The 19,434-nt window shown below is 40.2% G+C and overlaps 1 protein-coding gene across 1 annotated transcript; it reads left to right on the forward strand.

Annotated features, from left to right (window-relative positions):
- The first annotated feature begins 4,988 nt into the window (after window positions 1-4,988).
- kif7 (kinesin family member 7) lies at window positions 4,989-18,773 on the forward strand. Its single transcript, XM_030131098.1, has 20 exons — window positions 4,989-5,081; window positions 6,626-7,018; window positions 7,721-7,918; window positions 8,091-8,490; window positions 8,591-8,938; window positions 9,949-10,129; window positions 10,219-10,386; window positions 11,751-11,909; window positions 12,145-12,275; window positions 12,424-12,542; window positions 12,721-12,876; window positions 13,086-13,291; window positions 13,439-13,636; window positions 13,817-13,942; window positions 14,537-14,713; window positions 14,813-15,028; window positions 15,880-16,086; window positions 16,233-16,431; window positions 16,647-16,808; window positions 17,669-18,773. The coding sequence occupies exons 2-20, from the start codon at window positions 6,688-6,690 to the stop codon at window positions 18,061-18,063; spliced, it is 4,077 nt and encodes a 1,358-aa protein (XP_029986958.1). The 5' UTR covers window positions 4,989-5,081; window positions 6,626-6,687; the 3' UTR covers window positions 18,064-18,773.
- Window positions 18,774-19,434: the final 661 nt, after the last annotated feature.

A 19,434-nucleotide genomic window follows, 5' to 3' on the forward strand; every position in this document is an offset into this window, starting at 1 on the left:
AATTGACTACAAAGACTACAGTATTCATGTATTTTCTTGATACTTTACTCAAGAAAATAATCCTCTCTAATGTCTTTAAATCAATCCAAAGTGACAGTGAGACTTTGATTGACAACATTGTTATGGCTTGGAATTGTTTCCACTCATTGAATTAACTTCATTCTCCATCAATAGCATCATCGAAGTAAGTTCATTATGTCACATGTCAGATGCAGTCACATTTTAGATTAAGTGTCACAGAAACATAAGTTGTGATGGTCATGGTGTGGTCTTGATCAGGAACATCATGCTGAAACAAAGGTGAAGGAGTCAGACTGCACTGGGATACAGCAGGAGTTCAGCAACTGGTAAGAAAAGTCTACCACTATCTATAATTTTCTTCGTCCAGCGTAGCGTCACAGAACGCCACGCTCTCATTGGCTGGCGTTCTGTGACGCTGTGCTCTCATTGGCTGATGTTCTGTGACGCTACCTTCTCATTGGCTGGCATTCTGTGATGTTACGCTCTGATTGGTCGATGTTCTGTGATGCTGCGCTCTCATTGGCTGAAATTCTGTGATGCTGCGCTCTCATTGGCTGATGTTCTGTGACGATGCGCTCTCATTGGCTGGCGTTCTGTGACGCTCCGCTCTGATTGGCTGGCATTCTGTGACACTGCGCTCTCATTGGCTGGCGTTCTGTGAAGCTCCGCTCTGATTGATTGGCGTTCTGTTACGCTGTGCTCTCATTGGCTTATGTTCTGTGACGCTACGCTCTGACTGGTTGATGTTCTGCGACTCTGCGCTTTCATTGGGTGATGTTCTGTGATGCTGCACTTTCATTGGCTGACGTTCTGTGACACTCTTCTCTGATTGGCTGGCGTTCTGTGACGCTACGCTCTGATTGGCTGGCGTTCTGTGATGCGTCGCTGTGATTGGCTGGCGTTCTGTGATGCTATGCTCTGATTGGTTGATGTTCTGTGACGCTGCGCTCTCATTGGCTGGCGTTCTGTGACGCTGCGCTCTCATTGGCTGGCGTTCTGTGACGCTGCGCTCTCATTGGTTGATGTTCTGTGACACTCCGCTCTGATTGGCTGGCGTTCTGTGACGCTGCGCTCTCATTGGCTGGCGTTCTGTGATGCTCCGCTCTGATTGGCTGGCGTTCTGTGACTCTGCGCTCTCATTGGCTGACGTTCTGTGACGCTGTGCTCTGATTGGCTGACGTTGTGTGACACTCTGCTCTCATTGGCTGGCGTTCTGTGACGCTGCGCTCTCATTGGCTGGCGTTCTGTGACGCTACGCTCTGATCGGTTGATGTTCTGTGACGCTGCGCTCTCATTGGCTGGCGTTCTGCGACGCTGCACTCTCATTGACTGGCGTTCTGTGATGCTGCGCTCTGATTGGTTGGTGTTCTGTGATGCTGTGCACTGATTGGTTGATGTTCTGTGACGCTGCGCTCTCATTGGCTGGTGTTCTGTGACGCTGCGCTCTCATTGGCTGGCGTTCTATGACGCTGCGCACTGATTGGTTGATGTTCTGTGACGCTCCGCTCTGATTGGCTGGCATTCTGTGACTCTGCGCTCTCATTGGCTGACGTTCTGTGACGCTGCGCTCTGATTGGCTGACGTTGTGTGACGCTCTGCTCTCATTGGCTGACATTGTGCGACGCTGCACTCTCATTGGCTGGCTTTCTGTGACGCTACGCTCTGATCGGTTGATGTTCTGTGACGCTGCGCTCTCATTGGCTGGCGTTCTGCGATGCTGCACTCTCGTTGGCTGGCGTTCTGTGACGCTCCGCTCTGATTGGTTGGTGTTCTGTGACGCTGTGCACTGATTGGTTGATGTTCTGTGACGCTGCGCTCTCATTGGCTGGTGTTCTGTGATGCTGCGCTCTCATTGGCGGGCGTTTTGTGACGCTCCGCTCTGATTGGCTGGCATTCTGTGACGCTGCGCTCTCATTGGCTGGCGTTCTGTGACGCTGCGCACTGATTGGTTGATGTTCTGTGACACTCCGCTCTGATTGGCTGGCATTCTGTGACACTGCGCTCTCATTGGCTGGCGTTCTGTGACGCTGCGCTCTCATTGGCTGGCGTTCTGTGACGCAGTGCTCTCATTGGCTGGCGTTCTGTGACACTGCGCTCTCATTGGCTGGCGTTCTGTGACGCTGCGCTCTGATTGGTTGATGTTCTGTGATGCTCCACTCTGATTGGCTGGCATTCTGTGACGTTGCGCTCTCATTGGCTGGCGTTCTGTGACGCTACGCTCTCATTGGCTGGCGTTCTGTGACGCTCAGCTCTGATTGGTTTATGTTCTGTGATGCTGCGCTCTCATTGGCTGGTGTTCTGTGATGCTCTGCTCTGATTGGTTGATGTTCTGTGACGCTGCGCTCTCATTGGCTGGCGTTCTGTGATGCTACTCTCTGATTGGTTGATGTTCTGTGACGCTATGCTCTCATTGGCTGGTGTTCTGTGATGCTCCGCTCTGATTGGCTAGCGTTCTGTGACGCTCCGCTCTGACTGGCTGGCGTTCTGTGATGCTGCGCTCTCATTGGCTGGCATTCTGTGACGCTCCGCTCTGATTGGCTGGCGTTCTGTGACGCTGCGCTCTCATTGGCTGGCGTTCTGTGACGCTGCACTCTCATTGGCTGGTGTTCTGTGATGCTCGGCTCTGATTGGTTGATGTTCTGTGACGTTGCGCTCTCATTGGCTGGTGTTCTGTGACGCTGCGCTCTGATTGGTTGATGTTCTGTGACGCTGCGCTCTCATTGGCTGACGTTCTGTGACGCTACTCTCTGATTTGTTGATGTTCTGTGACGCTGCGCTGTCATTGGCTGGCGTTCTGTGATGCTACGCTCTGATTGGTTGATGTTCTGTGATGCTGCGCTCTCATTGGCTGACGTTCTGTGACGCTGCGCTCTCATTGGCTGGCTTTCTGTGACGCTGCGCTCTCATTGGTTGGCGTTCTGTGACGCTACGCTCGGATTGGCTTGCGTTCTGTGACACTACACTCTCATTGGCTGGTGTTCTGTGACACTCAACTCTCATTTGCTGCTCAAAACAAATAAATGAATTAATGAAAAAAAGCCTGTTTCGTTTAAAATCATTGTTTCCTGGTTCTTTTTAGGGCTAAAAACTCAAAAAAGACATTTCTAGGTAATTTGCAAATGCCCATGCTCCTGTAACTTTAATAAAAGAAGCCTCAAATCATCACAACTTTCACCGCAATTTTGTGGAAAAGCTGCTGCAAAATCAGGCATTTTAGGCCACAATAATAATAAAAAAAAAAAAAAAAAAAAAAAATCCCGTAAAATCCTGGAGGGTCTTATAATTGGTGTAAAATACAGTTTGTCATTGTTTCATCTTCATCAGATATAACCCATTTGGATGTTCAGAGGAGTGAACGTCATCTTCTGTAACCTTGATTCACCAGTAAAACTCATGGAGTTGGATCAGTGACAGTGGATGGAGACACTTGGTTTATGTTCACAATTAATATTTTTGCTGGAAAAAGTCAGTTTTTCTTCAGTTTTCTCTGTTTCAGATATAATAGCCCTCAACTTCAGTCTGAGCTTTTATGAACATTTACATGATCAGTAAATTAAATTGAAGAAAATACTTGATTTTCACTGAAAATTCACAAAAAACAAAATACCATTCATTACAATAAATGGTGATAAATCGATTAAGAAAGGTTAAATACGGAGAAAAACTGATTTGGGAACTACCACCATAGTCACACTATGTCTTTATGGGTGAAACAATCGTTTATACAGTAAAAAATTTTACTTTTCGCAGTCTAAAACAAAGAGAAAAGTATAGAGTTGTCATTACTCATAGGTTATAAAATTATTATTTGACTGATCTTGCCCACCTGAGGTCGTATTGGGTTGAAGTAAATTGAGTTTCACACTCCTGCTGTAGATTTTTTTGTTTTGTTTTATTTTATTTAGTTAGATTTTTTATTTCGAAAATTAAAAAAAAGCTCAAAAACAACAAGGAAAAAAAAAGTAAAACAAATAAATAAATAAATGAATAAATAAATACATTTAAAAACTTTTTTTTTTTTTTTTTTTTTTTAAGTTAAAGAAGGCAATAAAAATAAATTATAAACAATCGCACAAAACACTAAAATTACACTGGTCAACAACAACTTTTTTGTTTAAGTTTTTTGAGCTTTTTTAGGATAATTTTGGTGTGCTGAATCCAAAAATCACATTAATTTTGCTCAATCAGGCCAACTTTCTGAACTATGCTACATATTGGCTTTTTAACATTTTTGCTTACATTTATGGGCATTTTCACATCATATGATACAAAATTCTTTCATATTTCTTGCAATAAACGAGTTCTGAAGATTTTACTTTTGCCAATTTATGATTAATGTTTTTTTTTTAATATTACAGGTGAATGAAATGGCTTCGACTAGAAGATCTTGCAAAAATAAGCCTGATGTATTCTGCTACATCTGCGGTGAATACACCATTGTACCTAACAGGAATCAAGTGATCAAATGATTTTTTTTTCTCTTAAAACCTATTTTGGGTGAGAACTATATAAAAAATCAACTGATAAAGTCACAAAAATGTAATCGATTTTGTGAGAAGATCAAATTTTTCAAAATCAAATTAGCAAAAAAACCTGAGCTGATTGAGAAAAACAGATGTCATTTTTGGATTTAGCGGTGCAAAATGGTCGTAATTCAGTTGAAAAAACCTAGACAACTTGCAAAAAACATTTTTTTTGTAACCCAGTGTTATTATACATACCAAAAATAAACTCTATCCATTTCATAACTGCATTTCATAACAGTGTTTGACATATCACCAACCATTTTTTTTAAAATTATTATTATAATAACCAATCAAAATTTCACTTGCCAGGTAACATTTTAGAAATCAGTGTAAATCTTTGTTGTGTTTTCTGTCCTTTCTGTACCTGCTGACCTGTCCCAGTGGCTCCACGCTGCTCCCTTCCTTCGGTCAAACCCAAACTTCATCCCTAACTTTGGGGCTCCTCCCCCCGCCTCGACTGCCCCTCAGCTCCCATTCTCCAGAGGAATCTCCACTGTTATCCTTTTTCCACAGCTAAACTTCCTAAATATCACCGTAAGTAATGCTCATTTTCCATCTGAGAACTCACTAAACCTGTTAAAGTTACTCTACCTTATCCGTGTTTTTACACAGTAGTATGTGCAGCCGTTACTCTAAGTACCGATGTTCAGCCTTGTCTTTCTGTTTTGGTTTTGTTGTTTTCCAGCTAACTGGCTAACTTTAGCTTAGCTGAAGTTATCAGTGTAACAGTGGATATAAAGGCTCCCAGGAAGTAAACGTTATGGAAAAGTTAGTCAAAAAGCAGACGTTTTTAGTCTAACGGTACCTTGTGTGTTTAAGCTACTTTGTTAAACGTGTAAAGCTAATTAACCCCTAACTAGCTACCTTGCTAACTTAGTTAACGTAACTTTAGTTTGGCTATGTAACAAGTAAAAATTTCTTCACTGTGATTATTTTTTCTCTATTTGCGCCTGAGCTGATAGGAGTTAACAAGCCGGTGGATGGGTTTTATGTTAAGTTTTACACCTTTCTGCATCCTTATTTGTTTTAAAATTGCGCTAAAGTCGGGACATGGTACAAATTGAAGCGTGATCTAACACAATTTTAATAGGGTTCCACAACGTGCAGAACTATTGCATAGTTTTGTTTTTTTTTTGTTTTGTTTTGTTTTTTTTGTCGTTGCTTTGTAGGTGATCATAGATTAAAGTATCACCCAATTCACATCAGTGATACTAATGTGAGGCTGCAGAATATGAGGGAGATACTTCATTGAACTTGAAAACAACGTTTTTTAGGTTATGCATGTTTTTACTGTGTAACAACTGTTTACATGTGATGAAAAATTAGTATCCCTTCTTTTTCAGATTTACCTAGTGTCATTTAGTTTTCAAAAGTTATTTGTTATATCTTATATTCAGTTCATTAATCAGTTGTTCCTTTTAGTTTGTTTTGTAGAACAATTCATAACTCAAATATGCACAAGATGGTGTGACCGTCTTTCTTCACACATGAGTTACACTTGGTGATGTAATTGTTCTCTAAGTTTTTATGTAAAGTAACTATAGCTCACATTGGGTTTGTATTATCTATATTAGTATGGTAAAAATAACACATCAGTGTCAGCAGAAATGTGCACTGCTATATTTCCTCATCAGCAGTGTTTTATCATGATACTTATAAGAACAGAAATATGCCAGCTTTCTGCATTTTATAAAATCATGACTACAATATCTTTATCATTGTTCTGATTGAATCATAATTATTGCTCATATTTGTAGACAATATTGGTGCACATTTTATTATAGTATTGGCAGGTAGGTGCACCTGAAAATATCTGTCAAAAGCTTTAATAGACAGATTTGAAATGAAAAGAATATCTGCTGGATTTACATTTATGATAATACAAAACAAATAGGACACAACATAACATTGCAGCTGTATATCATATTTTGGTTGTGTTTCATTTTCCATTCAGTCAACCACTTTGTCACTGATGGATTCCAGCCTTTTTAACCCATCAATGACAACAGACTCTAATGTCATCAACTAATGATTATATGATGAAAAACATTTTCTGACATGTCATTTTCTCCCTCTAGTGGCCCAAAGATGAAGTGTACATAGCAGAGGGACACAGGGAAGCTCCAATATTGTAGGAGAAATGTCTCCCAAAGTACCTGCGGACAAAAGCAGGGGGGATTATTCTGCAGTGCAAGTCGCTGTTCGTGTGCGTCCCCTGCTGCCTAAAGAGCTTCTACATTGCCATGAGAGCTGCATCACCGTGGATTCTGAATTGTGTCGGGTTACTCTCGGACATGATAGACACTTCCTGTGTGATTTTGTATTTGAAGAAACATGCTGTCAGGAGGAGATTTATTCTGTATCTGTTCAGCCACTCATAGATGCATTCTTTCAGGGATTCAATGCTACAGTCTTTGCCTATGGACAAACAGGCTCAGGCAAGACTTACACAATTGGAGAAGCTAATATTTGTAAGTTGTTCATTTTGTCTTTCCTTTTTTTATTACAATGGTCACTAGATCAGTTTATCCTTTAACAATGCTTATAAACATCTATAAATGTTCAGAAAAGATTAATCAACCCCATGATACACAGTAAATATAGTATGTGTTAATCAAGCAGTCAGCTGAACACATTTTATAGTCCAAGAACTTAAAAAAACTGTGATATATGGAAGCTAATTAGATGTCATGTCGAGCTACTTAAATAGTTCAAAATAAGCATATTGGAAATAATAGATGTTTCCAGAAATAATTAAGTGGCAAAAATAAAACTGGTAAACACAATGTATTGGGGAGTTAAGTTGAAGACTCAGTCAAAAATGTAATGAATTTGAACTGAACTCCTTTTGCAAAAAGTTTTTCTCCTTTAAAACATTCACATTTGATGCGTATTTCACATTTATTAAAATTCTGTTGCTGCAAATCTTCCTTACCATCTGTATTATTATGTGATGTTAGATAAACATAATTATGCAACATAAATTAACAAAAGATCTGATGCTTAACTGCTATATTTCACTAAATGCATTATTGTTTGTTTGATAATTATGTTTCCTGTGCACACAGCTCTAAAAGAACAATGTGAAATGGTAACTGATGTGTACATGCACTCTAACTGGATTACGTATTCAAATCTATTTATTTGCATTTATGTTTTTTTGTGTTTTGCAGCATCCTTTAGAGATGAGGAGCAGGGTATTATCCCCAGGGCTGTTGCAGATGTTTTCAAGCTTCTGGATGAAAATGACCTCGCAGACTTCTCTGTCCGTGTCTCCTATCTGGAGGTCTACAAAGAGGAATTCAAGGACTTACTGGAGATGGAAACTGCCAGTAAGGACATCCACATCCGAGAGGATAAAGGCAACATTGGTAAAAAATACAAGCCTTTTCATTCTATAATAAGCTTTTTTGTGTGCTGATGTATTCTTATGAAATTCTGAATCATTAGGCCATATTGGCTTAATCTGGACAATGTTTTATTATTCGTCAATGTAACATTTTAATTGCAAATGTACCTGTTTGTGTGTTTGTGACTTCATAGTTTTGTGTGGGGTGAAGGAGTGTGAAGTGGAGGGTCTTGATGAAGTGCTGAGTCTATTAGAATCAGGAAACACAGCCCGGCACACCGGTGCAACCCAGATGAATCCAAACTCCAGCAGGTCCCACACCATATTTACTATCTACATGGACCAGCGAAGAGGAAGCTCTCGCCTTTGTAGCTCTACTACAAGTACTGGAGCACAAATGTTGTCTTCCAAGTTCCATTTTGTCGACCTGGCAGGATCAGAACGTATTTTAAGAACAGGAAATACGGGAGAGAGACTGAAGGAGAGCATCCAGATAAACAGTGGTCTTCTGGCCCTGGGAAACGTTATTGGGGCACTGGGAGACCCCAAGAGGAAAGGCTCTCACATACCGTACAGAGACTCAAAAATCACACGGTACATTTTTTACTTAGATTATTAAGTCAGCTTTGTGTTATAATGTAACATTTATGTAGAATATTTGTTTGGTTTAATTTTTGCAATTCCTCTTTCATAGGATACTCAAAGATTCTTTAGGAGGAAATTCAAAAACACTGATGATTGCCTGCATCAGCCCATCTTCCTCAGACTTTGATGAGAGTCTAAATACACTAAACTATGCCACAAGAGCCCGAAACATCCAGAACCGAGCTACAGTCAACTGCAAGCGTGAGCCAGATCGAGTGGAGGGACTGGAGCAACAAATCAAGGCCCTTCGCAGAGCGCTTGAAAACCGCCAGCGTTCAGAGACACGTATCATCGCTCATGCTGATCCAAACAGAAGACCTCGACTTGGAGAAGGAGAGATCAGTAGATTACAAGCCCAGAGTGCTCACTATAGAACCTGCACAGATACTGCTTACAGGTTAGAGCACAAGATAATTTTATCTGCCCTGAAATGGGATTTTGGGCATTGTGTGAAACATTTGTTTTGATATAATTTTGGTAACAAGTAAAAAAAATCCATGGAAGGTCTAGTATTATGTGGCTACTTCAGTGTGTAAATATTACTTTGGTGTCTTTTTCTTTTTTCTTTTCATCGACAAGTCTAAAACAGGTACATATAGGTTTATTCTTATGTCAGTGCCTCTGACCATAGTGCTGATCAGGATCTGGAGTTGGTGTTCAATGGCAGCTAACTGCTCCAAATGCATGCTAGTAGCTAATGCTAATTGTTAATGCCAATGCTAGGTACTCTGTGTTTATCAGAAATGGTAAAATGAAGTGACTAAAATTTCCTGTAGGTATAATAAAGCAAGTTAATCTTTAACCTTTAAATCCATCAGCTGTATCTTTGACCCTTAGCCTTTGATTTATAATCACTACATCTGCAGAAGCACTACAAATATCTGATGCTTATAAGACAGCTCAAACTGTACTTCAGCTCATAGAATCATAAGTGTATGGCTCCAGACAGTCCACAGCTGCTCCACACAACCAGCAGGATAGGTATGATCAGCCAAGGCACTTCAACAGACTGAAATTGGATTCATTCTCATATCACCTGCCATCAGATCTAGGCATTTGTCTCTTTTGTGCTCTCCATCCAGTGTGTACTAGGCATGGTTCAGGCCTCTGAGAGACAGGATACACGACTGTGGGTCTCTTGTCAACAGCCATGTAAAGCCATGCCCCCTTAGCGTCAGAATGGTGGGGTTGTTAGGCTTTTGTACTGGATCAGACTTTATTCACCGCCTCTCTGGGCCTAAGAGCAAGTGGTTAAGCATAAGTCCACCATCCTGGGCCTGAGATCTGTTTTTTGACTGTCAAAGGTTTAATTTTTGAAAAATTACATCACATTAGGTGTGCTATTCATCAGTGTTGATTCTGATTTTGTGATCTTTTTTTTTTTTTTGTATGACTGATGATTCACAGGTTGCTGCGGGAGCTGCAGAGTGAAGGGGCACTGACTGCAGAACAGAGTCTGAGAGTGAAAGAGTGGCTGTGTTCAGTGGAAGAGGAACGGAGTGGACTGACCACTGCCTCCGGACCAGACAGTGGTATTGAAAACAGCTCCACTGAAGAGACTGTTGCTGTAAGAAGGGCAAGAAATCAGGTATGTTTCTATCCCACCGTTTCTCGCACTGTTGCCCAGGGTTTGGAAATTTAGTACTGAGATGTCTATAAATGGGATTTGATGCCCAGGATGCAGAAGCTGCAGAAGAACGGTGGAGCCAAGAGACTGAAATTGAGAAAGATGGAGAGAAAGCAGACAGTATTTCCCAGCTTCAAGCCCAGATCCAGCGGCTAGAGAAAGAGAACACAGACTTTTTAGCAGCCCTGGAGGATGCTATGGAGCAATACAAGCAGCAGGTCGGGAGCACAGAAATACTGACACTATTTTCCAGTTCAGTTTTCACAGTTTTACCATGGTTCAGTACATTCATAGATAAGTAATATGCATAAAATGAGCGTGGTTAGCCATAGTGATCTGCATCAGTACATTCTTACTGAGGAAAATGTTTGCACATTTTGGAAATATGCTCACATACAATAGATTTAAATATTGGCCCAAATGTGTATTATTAGAGACAATGGAAACTTTAAACATGTAGATATATTCTGTTTCAGTGATTTGACAGTATGTCAAATTGTAATGGAATGGTAGTTTGCAAAAACAGCAACACATTTTAAGTAGAGTTCAAAACCCAAAATCCATTGCTCCAAAAATTAAGGTGTTTAGCAGATCTGAAAATTCACCAGTGCTTGAGGAATACAAGTTCAGGTAATATACCCAAGGGCAAAATAAGTATGCAACTGAGGGTAGGACCCAGGTATTTTGGAGGTAATGCCTTATCTTCTCTGATTTAAGGACTAATCAAAAGTATGTACAGCATCATTTTAGGTATTTATTTTCTACTTACATATGATAATGAAACTCTGAATTATGTATTGAGGTCTGTGCTCATGTGCCCAGCACATCGCCCCCCCATCACAAATTTGTTTTTGGGGGGCAGCAGGTACTCAATGATTAGTTGAGGGGAGCTCACTTTCACTTTCTCCCAGCTTTATCTACAGAGCTATATAACCCACCACGTCCTCCACATACAAGTCCATCATGTTACTTGTAGAAGTATGCCTGCCCCCCACCCCACCCCCTACCCCCTGTCCCACAAATTTTTTCAGGCATGAGTGACGCCAGTAGGCTGATGATGCCATTAGCGGGGCTTGGTTCAGAAAAGGTTGAGAAACCCTAGCGTGGACTGAAGGCTGAGGGTTTTCAAGTGTGGTCACGTTATGTATTTACGACTGTGGCCACTACTCAAAATCACTCACATTTCTGTACTGAACCTGAGAGTGGATCTATACCTCACACAAGGTGCTGTTAACTCATGTGCAGGTGTGTTCACAGATGGCTGTGGATCGAGTGAAAAATGCCTTGCAGAGTACACATTTCTTCTGGGTTCAACATTGTGATGAATTTTATCCATGGGATCACCTGTCAGCCTCACCATGCATCTACAACTCTCCATTTTTTTAAAATATCAAAATGTTTATCTAGATCTTACTTGATGCTGATGATTGTGGATCTTTGCTCACAGTATTATGCAAATCTTCAGTCTGGTGAAAATCTGCAACAATACCTGGTGCAGTGTTAGACAGTCACTTCATATTTGGTGTTTTCCTTTTAGTAGTTATAGTCATACCACTGACTTAATGGGTTTCTCTTTGCACAGAGTGATAAGCTACAGGAGCAGCAAGATGTCATAGCACAGCTGCACTGTCTGCTGCCCTCTCCAGGACTGATGGGCTTGGGCCTTAACTCAAAGTCACGGCCACATACTGCACCAATGGGCTCCATGCAACACAGTCAGAATGGAAGCACACATCGACAGGTAATAACTCAACAGAGATAGACCCGGTAATCTAAGTGTGAAAAGTAAAGAAAAAAAGGGCAGTAGTACCCAAAAATGTTCTGCTGAAAGTGAAAAAGGTAGAGACACTGTGCCAAACCAGGCTCTTCATACCCACAGACAGGGCAACTTATTTAATGTAACAGAATGTTTATAATTATATGTATATAGATTGAAATGCATGTGTTCGAGCTGTGACTCATCTTTGTGGTTACAGCTCAGTCCAGTTGGATGTCTTGGTAATGGGCCTCATGATGATCATGAAGGTGACCTGTTTGAGGAGCTAGAGGTTGTAGAAGACGTTGAAGAGGACAGCAGTCATGCTAGTTTCAACCGTGAACGGCGCAAGTATAAAGTGTTTTTTTTTTTTTTGCTCACAAATTACAGCACTTCTGTTGAGAGAGAGACGTAAAGACCAGGAACAGTGATAATGTCAATGATATGTGTGTTCTTATTTTGTATTTGTTCTGCTTCTTCTTTACTGTGTCTCTTGGAGGCAAGTGAACCTTACGTGGACCAAGAAGGACATGCTGTCAGTACTGGCACCTGGTGGTAAAGGGCTGCTGTATCAACTGCCAGAACAGGACCGGCACAAAGCTTTATCCAGGAAAGCATGTAAGTCTGACAACACTGCTGCTCAGTCTAATATGTAATATGTCTTATATATTTGCTTCTGTTCATTAACGTGGTCTGTTCTGAAAGGTTCAGATTATCCCAGTGAAAGGTCAAATGCCTCACTTAAATGAACAATTATGAATCATTAATAGTTACCATAACTCTTATTTCTGTGCAGCCAACTCCAGTTCAGGGGAAACATCTGTACGTGAAAGTCTGAAAAGTTTTGACGGAGTTTCAGAGTGGGGTCTTCTTCAAGCACAGCAGAAGATTAGGGAGTTGTCTGTCACCATCCGCATGAAGGAAGAACTCATCAAAGAGCTGGTTAAAACAGGTAGACACACACAGTTCTACTATAATAATATTAAATGTCTTTACAAAACCACGTCAGCCTTCCTAAAGGTCAGACTTCAAAATTCCATCCACTGTATAATGTATTAGTTTAGTTTTGTGTCAAACAGTTTGTCTTTCCGTTGCAGAGCTGAGCACCAAATGTGAAGGATATTGTTTTGTAGGATCAAACACGCAGTATTTGTTTTTTAGGTAAGGGAGCTCAGGCACTTAACAGACAATACAGCCATAAGATCACTGCTCTGGAAAATGAAGCAGTTCAGGCTCGACAGGAGCTGCAAGAGGCCCAAAGGCAACTCCAGGATCTGGAGAGGCAAGAGAGAGAAATCAGCGTGACAGACAGAACTAGAGCACAGGAATGTCGCAGGAAGATAGCTGCTGCTCAGAGCAAAGTTCAGGTTTGACTGTCACCTCTCTATATGCATGCACCAAAGCACAAAGAGGCTCCAAAAATCTTCATAAATTTTGTTTTTACCTTTTCCTGATTATAAACAACAAAAAACCTCACATTCATTTGTAAATGTGTTTCCTTGGTTGTGTACCAGGTCCTAAGCCAACGTCAGAGAGACACAGCTCGTCTTGCTAACTTGCCTGCACAAAGTGAACGCCGCATTTTAGAGTTGGAAAGAAGTGTGCAGAGTATGAGGCAGCAGCAAGAGCAGCTGCAAAAGAGGCTGCGCCAGGAAAGTCAGCAAAAACGTCGTCTGGAAACTGAAATGCAACGAAGAACTCATAGAGTCAAGGTACTGCACAGGATATCAAATATGGTGAAACTTTGTCAGATCATACTACAACTTCAGGCCAGTTAAGCAGAACAACATTAAAAATTCATTAAATACCAACCATTCATCCACCCTCATTGCATCTGAACACTTATAACTCAGTAATAATCTGTAACATCCAACTCTCAATTTATTTTCTAGGAACTGGAGATTAAAAATGAGCAGCAGCAAAAAATCCTGAGGATCAAGACTGAGGAGATTGCTGCCTTTCAAAGACAGAGACGCAGTGGCAGTAACGGCTCTGTGGTGTCTTTAGAGGAGCAACAGGTGGGATAGAAAATGTCCATGCAGTAATTATTTAACTGTTTATTCAACTTTAATTATTAAAGTTAATGAGCTGTTGATTTAAGTCAAGAAATATAAAATGTTCATACAGAGGAGGTAACTACAAACATACTGAACAATTTGCGAAACAGTTTTGAGAAATAATTGTACAGGTGAAGCAGCAGAGAGGCAGACTGTATGGGTTTTTGTCCTCAGACATGCACTTGTTTATACATGAGCATATAGCAAACATAACAGATGTTTTGTGTGTTTGAGTAGAAGTTCATACAATTGTAAGCAGCACTTTTGTTTAAAGAAGTTGAGCCTGAAAAAGTGGTTGTTAAAATGATAATGGTTTCTAGATGGACAGTATGTAGTTGTTTAAATGCTCATGAATCAACCATTCCTAAAATACTGTAACTGAAAATATTGTAATAATTAAAGTCTGATCCTAAATCTTTCGATATACATACTTGCATTTATTTTGTTGCTCAGTAACTATGAATTAGTCTCATACTGGATGGTATTATGGGTTCATTCAATAGTACATTTACTGTCCACCCATTTGTGTGTTTTTGTCCTGACCCATGTGAGCAGAAGATTGAGGAACAGAAACGCTGGCTTGATGAGGAAATGGAGCGGGTACTTGAACAGAGGAGAGGGCTTGAAGATCTGGAAGGAGAGCTCACTAAACGAGAGGAAATCCTGGCGAAGAAAGAGGCCCTGCTGCAGGAACGTAGCGGACTGGAGACCAAGAGGCTCCGCTCTAGTCAGGTATTAACAAACACTAGTAGCTCAGATAAGCAGGACGCTAAAAATATACCTGCTGGCTTATTTTTTGCTGGCTTATTTTTTGCTGCATCATTCTTCAAGGCCCTGAGTAAAGACCTGGTGACATTAACGGGGCGTATTGAGACTCTTGAGAGGGAACTGAGTGAGAGGAACGGGCTCCTTCGCAGCAGCAGCGCTCAAGACTCACAACAGATTCGACAAGAGATCTCCAACCTGCGTCAAGAAAAAGACTCTCTGCTTAAGCAAAGAGTTGAGCTGGATGATAAACTGCGGCAGGGTAACCTGCTATCACCTGAGGTCAGACATTACACTGGGGTTACTACAGAAATGTGTATTCTGTGGTTTCTACATCATCAGTATTTATGTTACTGTGTAGTCGCTGCTCCCATGTCTCAGCATGTTTTAATATCCTTGACAGAGCTTGTATGAATACTATCAAATTAATGGCAAAATTATATCACAAAATCAAGATTAGTGGTTCCTCCAACATAAGCAGGTCTCTGTAGTGCCAACATTAACATTGGCTGTTGCCATGTTTCCTTGGAGACAGCCACATGTGTGAGCTTCGCTGGTCAACAACAAAAAAGTCCACTCACTAATGGCAGCCATTGAAGATGACAAATGAACTCTAAAGAAAGGAGCCATGTTACCTCCATGATACAGAACTAGTTTGGTTTTGAAGGGTGCAGCAAGGAACAGACCACAGTGCTATGGAAAGTGGTTTTATTAAATGTAAAAGTAGAAGCATGAAACACCCGTTCCAGCACTAGAAACAAATGTATTTAAGACCCTATTACTTATAAATAATAACCCTTGTAGTGCTGCCTTTTGTTTCTGTTGTTGATGTTGTGCACATATGCCATGTAGTTTTAGTAAAGAAAAGTACTTTTGTCTTGAGTCGATGTGCACAAAAAAAAGAAATATGTGACTTGTCCTTAACATAGATTTAATTAGATTTTGGTTGGTTGTATCATCCACACATTTCAATGAAATTAAAGAGAAAAATGTAAAAATTTGAAGAAATGTGCCAGTCAAGGATACTGCTAAGTAGTGCTGAGTGGAAGCAGATGTATTATCTTCACTTGTGATTGAATGTTGGTTTTGTTGGTGTTGTAAGTCTCATTAGGTCCATCTGTTCCCCTTATCAGGAGGAGCGAACCCTTTTCCAGTTGGACGAGGCCATTGAGGCTCTGGATGCAGCGATTGAGTACAAGAACGAGGCCATCACTCAAAGACAGAGACAGTTGAGGGCTTCTGCCAGCATGCTCTCACAGTGGGAGATGAACCTCATGGCCAAACTCAGTTACCTGTCTGCCTCTGAGACCAGAGCTCTGCTGTGCAAGTACTTTGATAAGGTTTGTATGTGAAGTTTATCATCTGGTTAGTTTGATGTGATTAAAATGTCAGTAATGTGCATGTGTTAATGCAGCACCTGTCCGCCCTTTCATAAGACAAACATGCAGTGTCAGAGGTAAAACATTAAAGTTTATGTTTTGTACAGGTGGTGTCTCTGCGTGAAGAGGAACGTCGGCTGCAACTTGCCCTTGCTGAACTTGAAATGCAGCTCGATGAGCAGCAGAGGCTGGTGCAGTGGTTGGAGAATGCCCTCGACCGCACACAATTAGACACAGACCGACGGCTCACACAACAGCAGAAGGAACATGAAAGGAGTGTACAACTCCTCCTGCAGCAATGTCGAGGTATGTGCCACATGGGAAAAATAAAAATAAATTCACTACTTCAAGAAAAGATATGTTGTGTGTCTTTGCTCATGAGTTACTTACTCCACGAATAGATATAAAACTGTTTTACCATCAAAGATTGTTCTTCTAATGGTTTTGTATATATTTTTATGCAGAATATTTACCAAATGAGTACTAATAATTATATCTGCATACCTGTTTTGTCCTCACAGAACAAATAGACGAAGGTCTGGCAGGACGGCAGCGGCATTATGAGGGATGGATCCACAACCTCAGCAAAGAGCTTAACCACTACAAGGCAGCAAATCTGGAACTAAGCAACAAACTAAGAGAGCTCTGTAGTTCATCCACTCAGCCAAAGGAGAATACCAAAGGTAACTGAATTATAAGGTCACACTGGGCATCTTTCATATTGACTTTGTTGATAATTATTGAGCCATGCTCTGCATTTTGTTTATAAAATAGATCAAAATCTCCTTTATATTCCAAGATGATTGGTCGAGTTGTGTGCCCAGTTTTCTTACTCCATTTGCCAATTACTATTTCTTTCCCCTTATGCATTTTTGCAACACACATAAAGTGATGGAAAAAACTTTTTGGACACTCCATGCATTTGTGATATATTGCATTAAGAATCACTATTAAGTCATTGAACTCTGCCAAATATTATGCCATTCTCCAAACCCACATGGTCCTTCTGCACATGCACTGTTCCGTCAAGGTCAAAACTTGATTTTTCAGCAGGATACAGAAATTCATCCTGGGCATGAGACATTAAAACTGAAATTTAGTTTTGTTATGCTTCCTTGTTAACAATAGCAAAAAATAATTTGCATTTGTTTGTGTCTGTCTGATGCAGCCACAGAAGCACAAAAGACTTACCAAAAATATTTCATCGTATTCGAGAATTTTAAGGTTGTCTGAAAACTTTTTTCCATTAATGTAGTATCCTGTTTATCATGTGCTTATTTACTAATGCAATCAAAATAATGGCATAATATTATATTATACATCATATATTTGTATAAATAATGATTCTACAGGTGAAATGGGCTGTTTTTCAGAGCAATTATATGAAGAGCAGTATAAATAAATAGGCTTTACAATGCAGTTTTTGATAAGTGAGAAATGAGTATAATCAAATCTCTGTGAGAAGACTCTTATCTACAGAGAATCGCATCTTTTAACCCCGCGAACATTAAGTATTCACATCAGAGTATATTTTGTCTTTCAGTCATGGCATCTGAGTGCAAACCAGCAGCTGTTGGCAGCATGGAGAGGCTGAGTCGTTGTGCTGAGGACGGACAGGTGGGCAGAGGGGCTGGACAGACAGACAAACCCCCCAGATCCAGGGACGAAGTTCGTGAGCTGGTGAACACCCCTCTGCCGTCGACATGGAGACGCTCCTCCCTGCCCACTGAGGAACCAGCAGCCATGGAGGAGCTGTGGCTCCGAGCAGCCGGGGACACTCCTGTGAACCGTGTAGTTCAGTGTGGGATGGGCACGTGGGGTGGGTCCACACCCTTACCTGTGGTTAAATCTCGCCGAGAGTCGCGCCGCTCCAGCCTTAACATTGGACCGCTCATCTCAAACAACGCACTGATCGACGTGCGGAGGAATCCTGTCTGAACATCAACCCAGGACCAGTCACATAGATGTTATTTTATATTTTCAGTTTTTTGGTTGTGTAATGCCTTTTTAGTTTTTGTATTTAATTTTTTATACATGCATCAAGTTTTTGGATAAATGGTCAACCACAGAGTTTAATACAAAGCACTTTCCCCACAGTAAAGATCCCAGTTCTGTAATGAATCTGCTACCTACCATCCTAACATCCATGCAACTGAACAAACCTTCATTCCTTCTTATCATTACATTTAATAAATATTTTACATTCTACCACATACTTTACAATCATCTTTCTTCTTCACGTTTCATTTCCATTTTAGATGAGACTGTGCTGTTTAATATCCTTGGTAATATGTTTGGTGAGTAAAACTGCTGAAAATGTACATGTTTGATAACTGTTTGAAACTCAATTATGCTACATAAAGAACATTAGGTTAATATACTAATGGGTTTTATATATTCAAATATTAAATAATTTTATCACTGTGTATTGTTACTGTTACAGCAGAAGAAAATCAAAGTGATATTACATCATCTCACTGTGGACTTCATATATTTAATGTAAAATAAAGACACCATCTACACACTAGAGGGCAGTATTTCATTGTCAAAGGCCAAGCCAGTGTTTTTCTTTTTTACGCCTATGAACTAAAACTTGGAGTGAGTTCTCTGCCCTATTTAATGAAAAGAAATAAAAACATTTAATGGAAGATCATGCTTTGTTCTTTATTTAGGGCAAACACTGCACACAGCTAGTTTAATGAGGTAAAATGTCAACTAATTTGGAGTTAGTCACCTCTTTGCCACTTTGCTCCTAAATGCTGATGTTTTTTTTATTTTTTCAAGCTCATCTGACAGTAAATATTTAAATAAGATAAATATAATAATGTCCACTTTGGTTTATATCAATAAACCAATACTGTGGGACAATTCTTATAATTTGAAAGCTTTTTTCTGTAGTAGTAAAAAGGTTGCTACTGCATTAATGCTCTTTTGCTATTTTTTTGTTCTATTCTCTTCATCAGCTACTGCTGAATTAGCTTTTTGCATAGTGCATCAGGAACTTATTCATATTATTAGTTGCAGTTGCATTGCTACTGTTACATGCACATCTAATAAATCTACTGTAATTCAATATCTCAAGACATTCAGAAAACTGTGTGAATATAGTGTCTAAACTGCAGAGGGTAAATCTAGTGTTTTGCATTTTGCATTTTTCTACTCTGTTCAACAAAACTAAAAGTTTTAGTTTTATCATCTCAGTTATTAGAGATGAATGGTTATACCAAGAAATATGTTTAAGCCTTGAAAGAATTTCCAAAGCTATGTGGGTAAGTTATATTCGATATTTTATTACTAGAGGTGGAAATA

The sequence above is a fragment of the Sphaeramia orbicularis genome, chromosome 3 (genome assembly GCF_902148855.1).
Source record: "Sphaeramia orbicularis chromosome 3, fSphaOr1.1, whole genome shotgun sequence".
NCBI lineage: Eukaryota > Metazoa > Chordata > Actinopteri > Kurtiformes > Apogonidae > Sphaeramia > Sphaeramia orbicularis.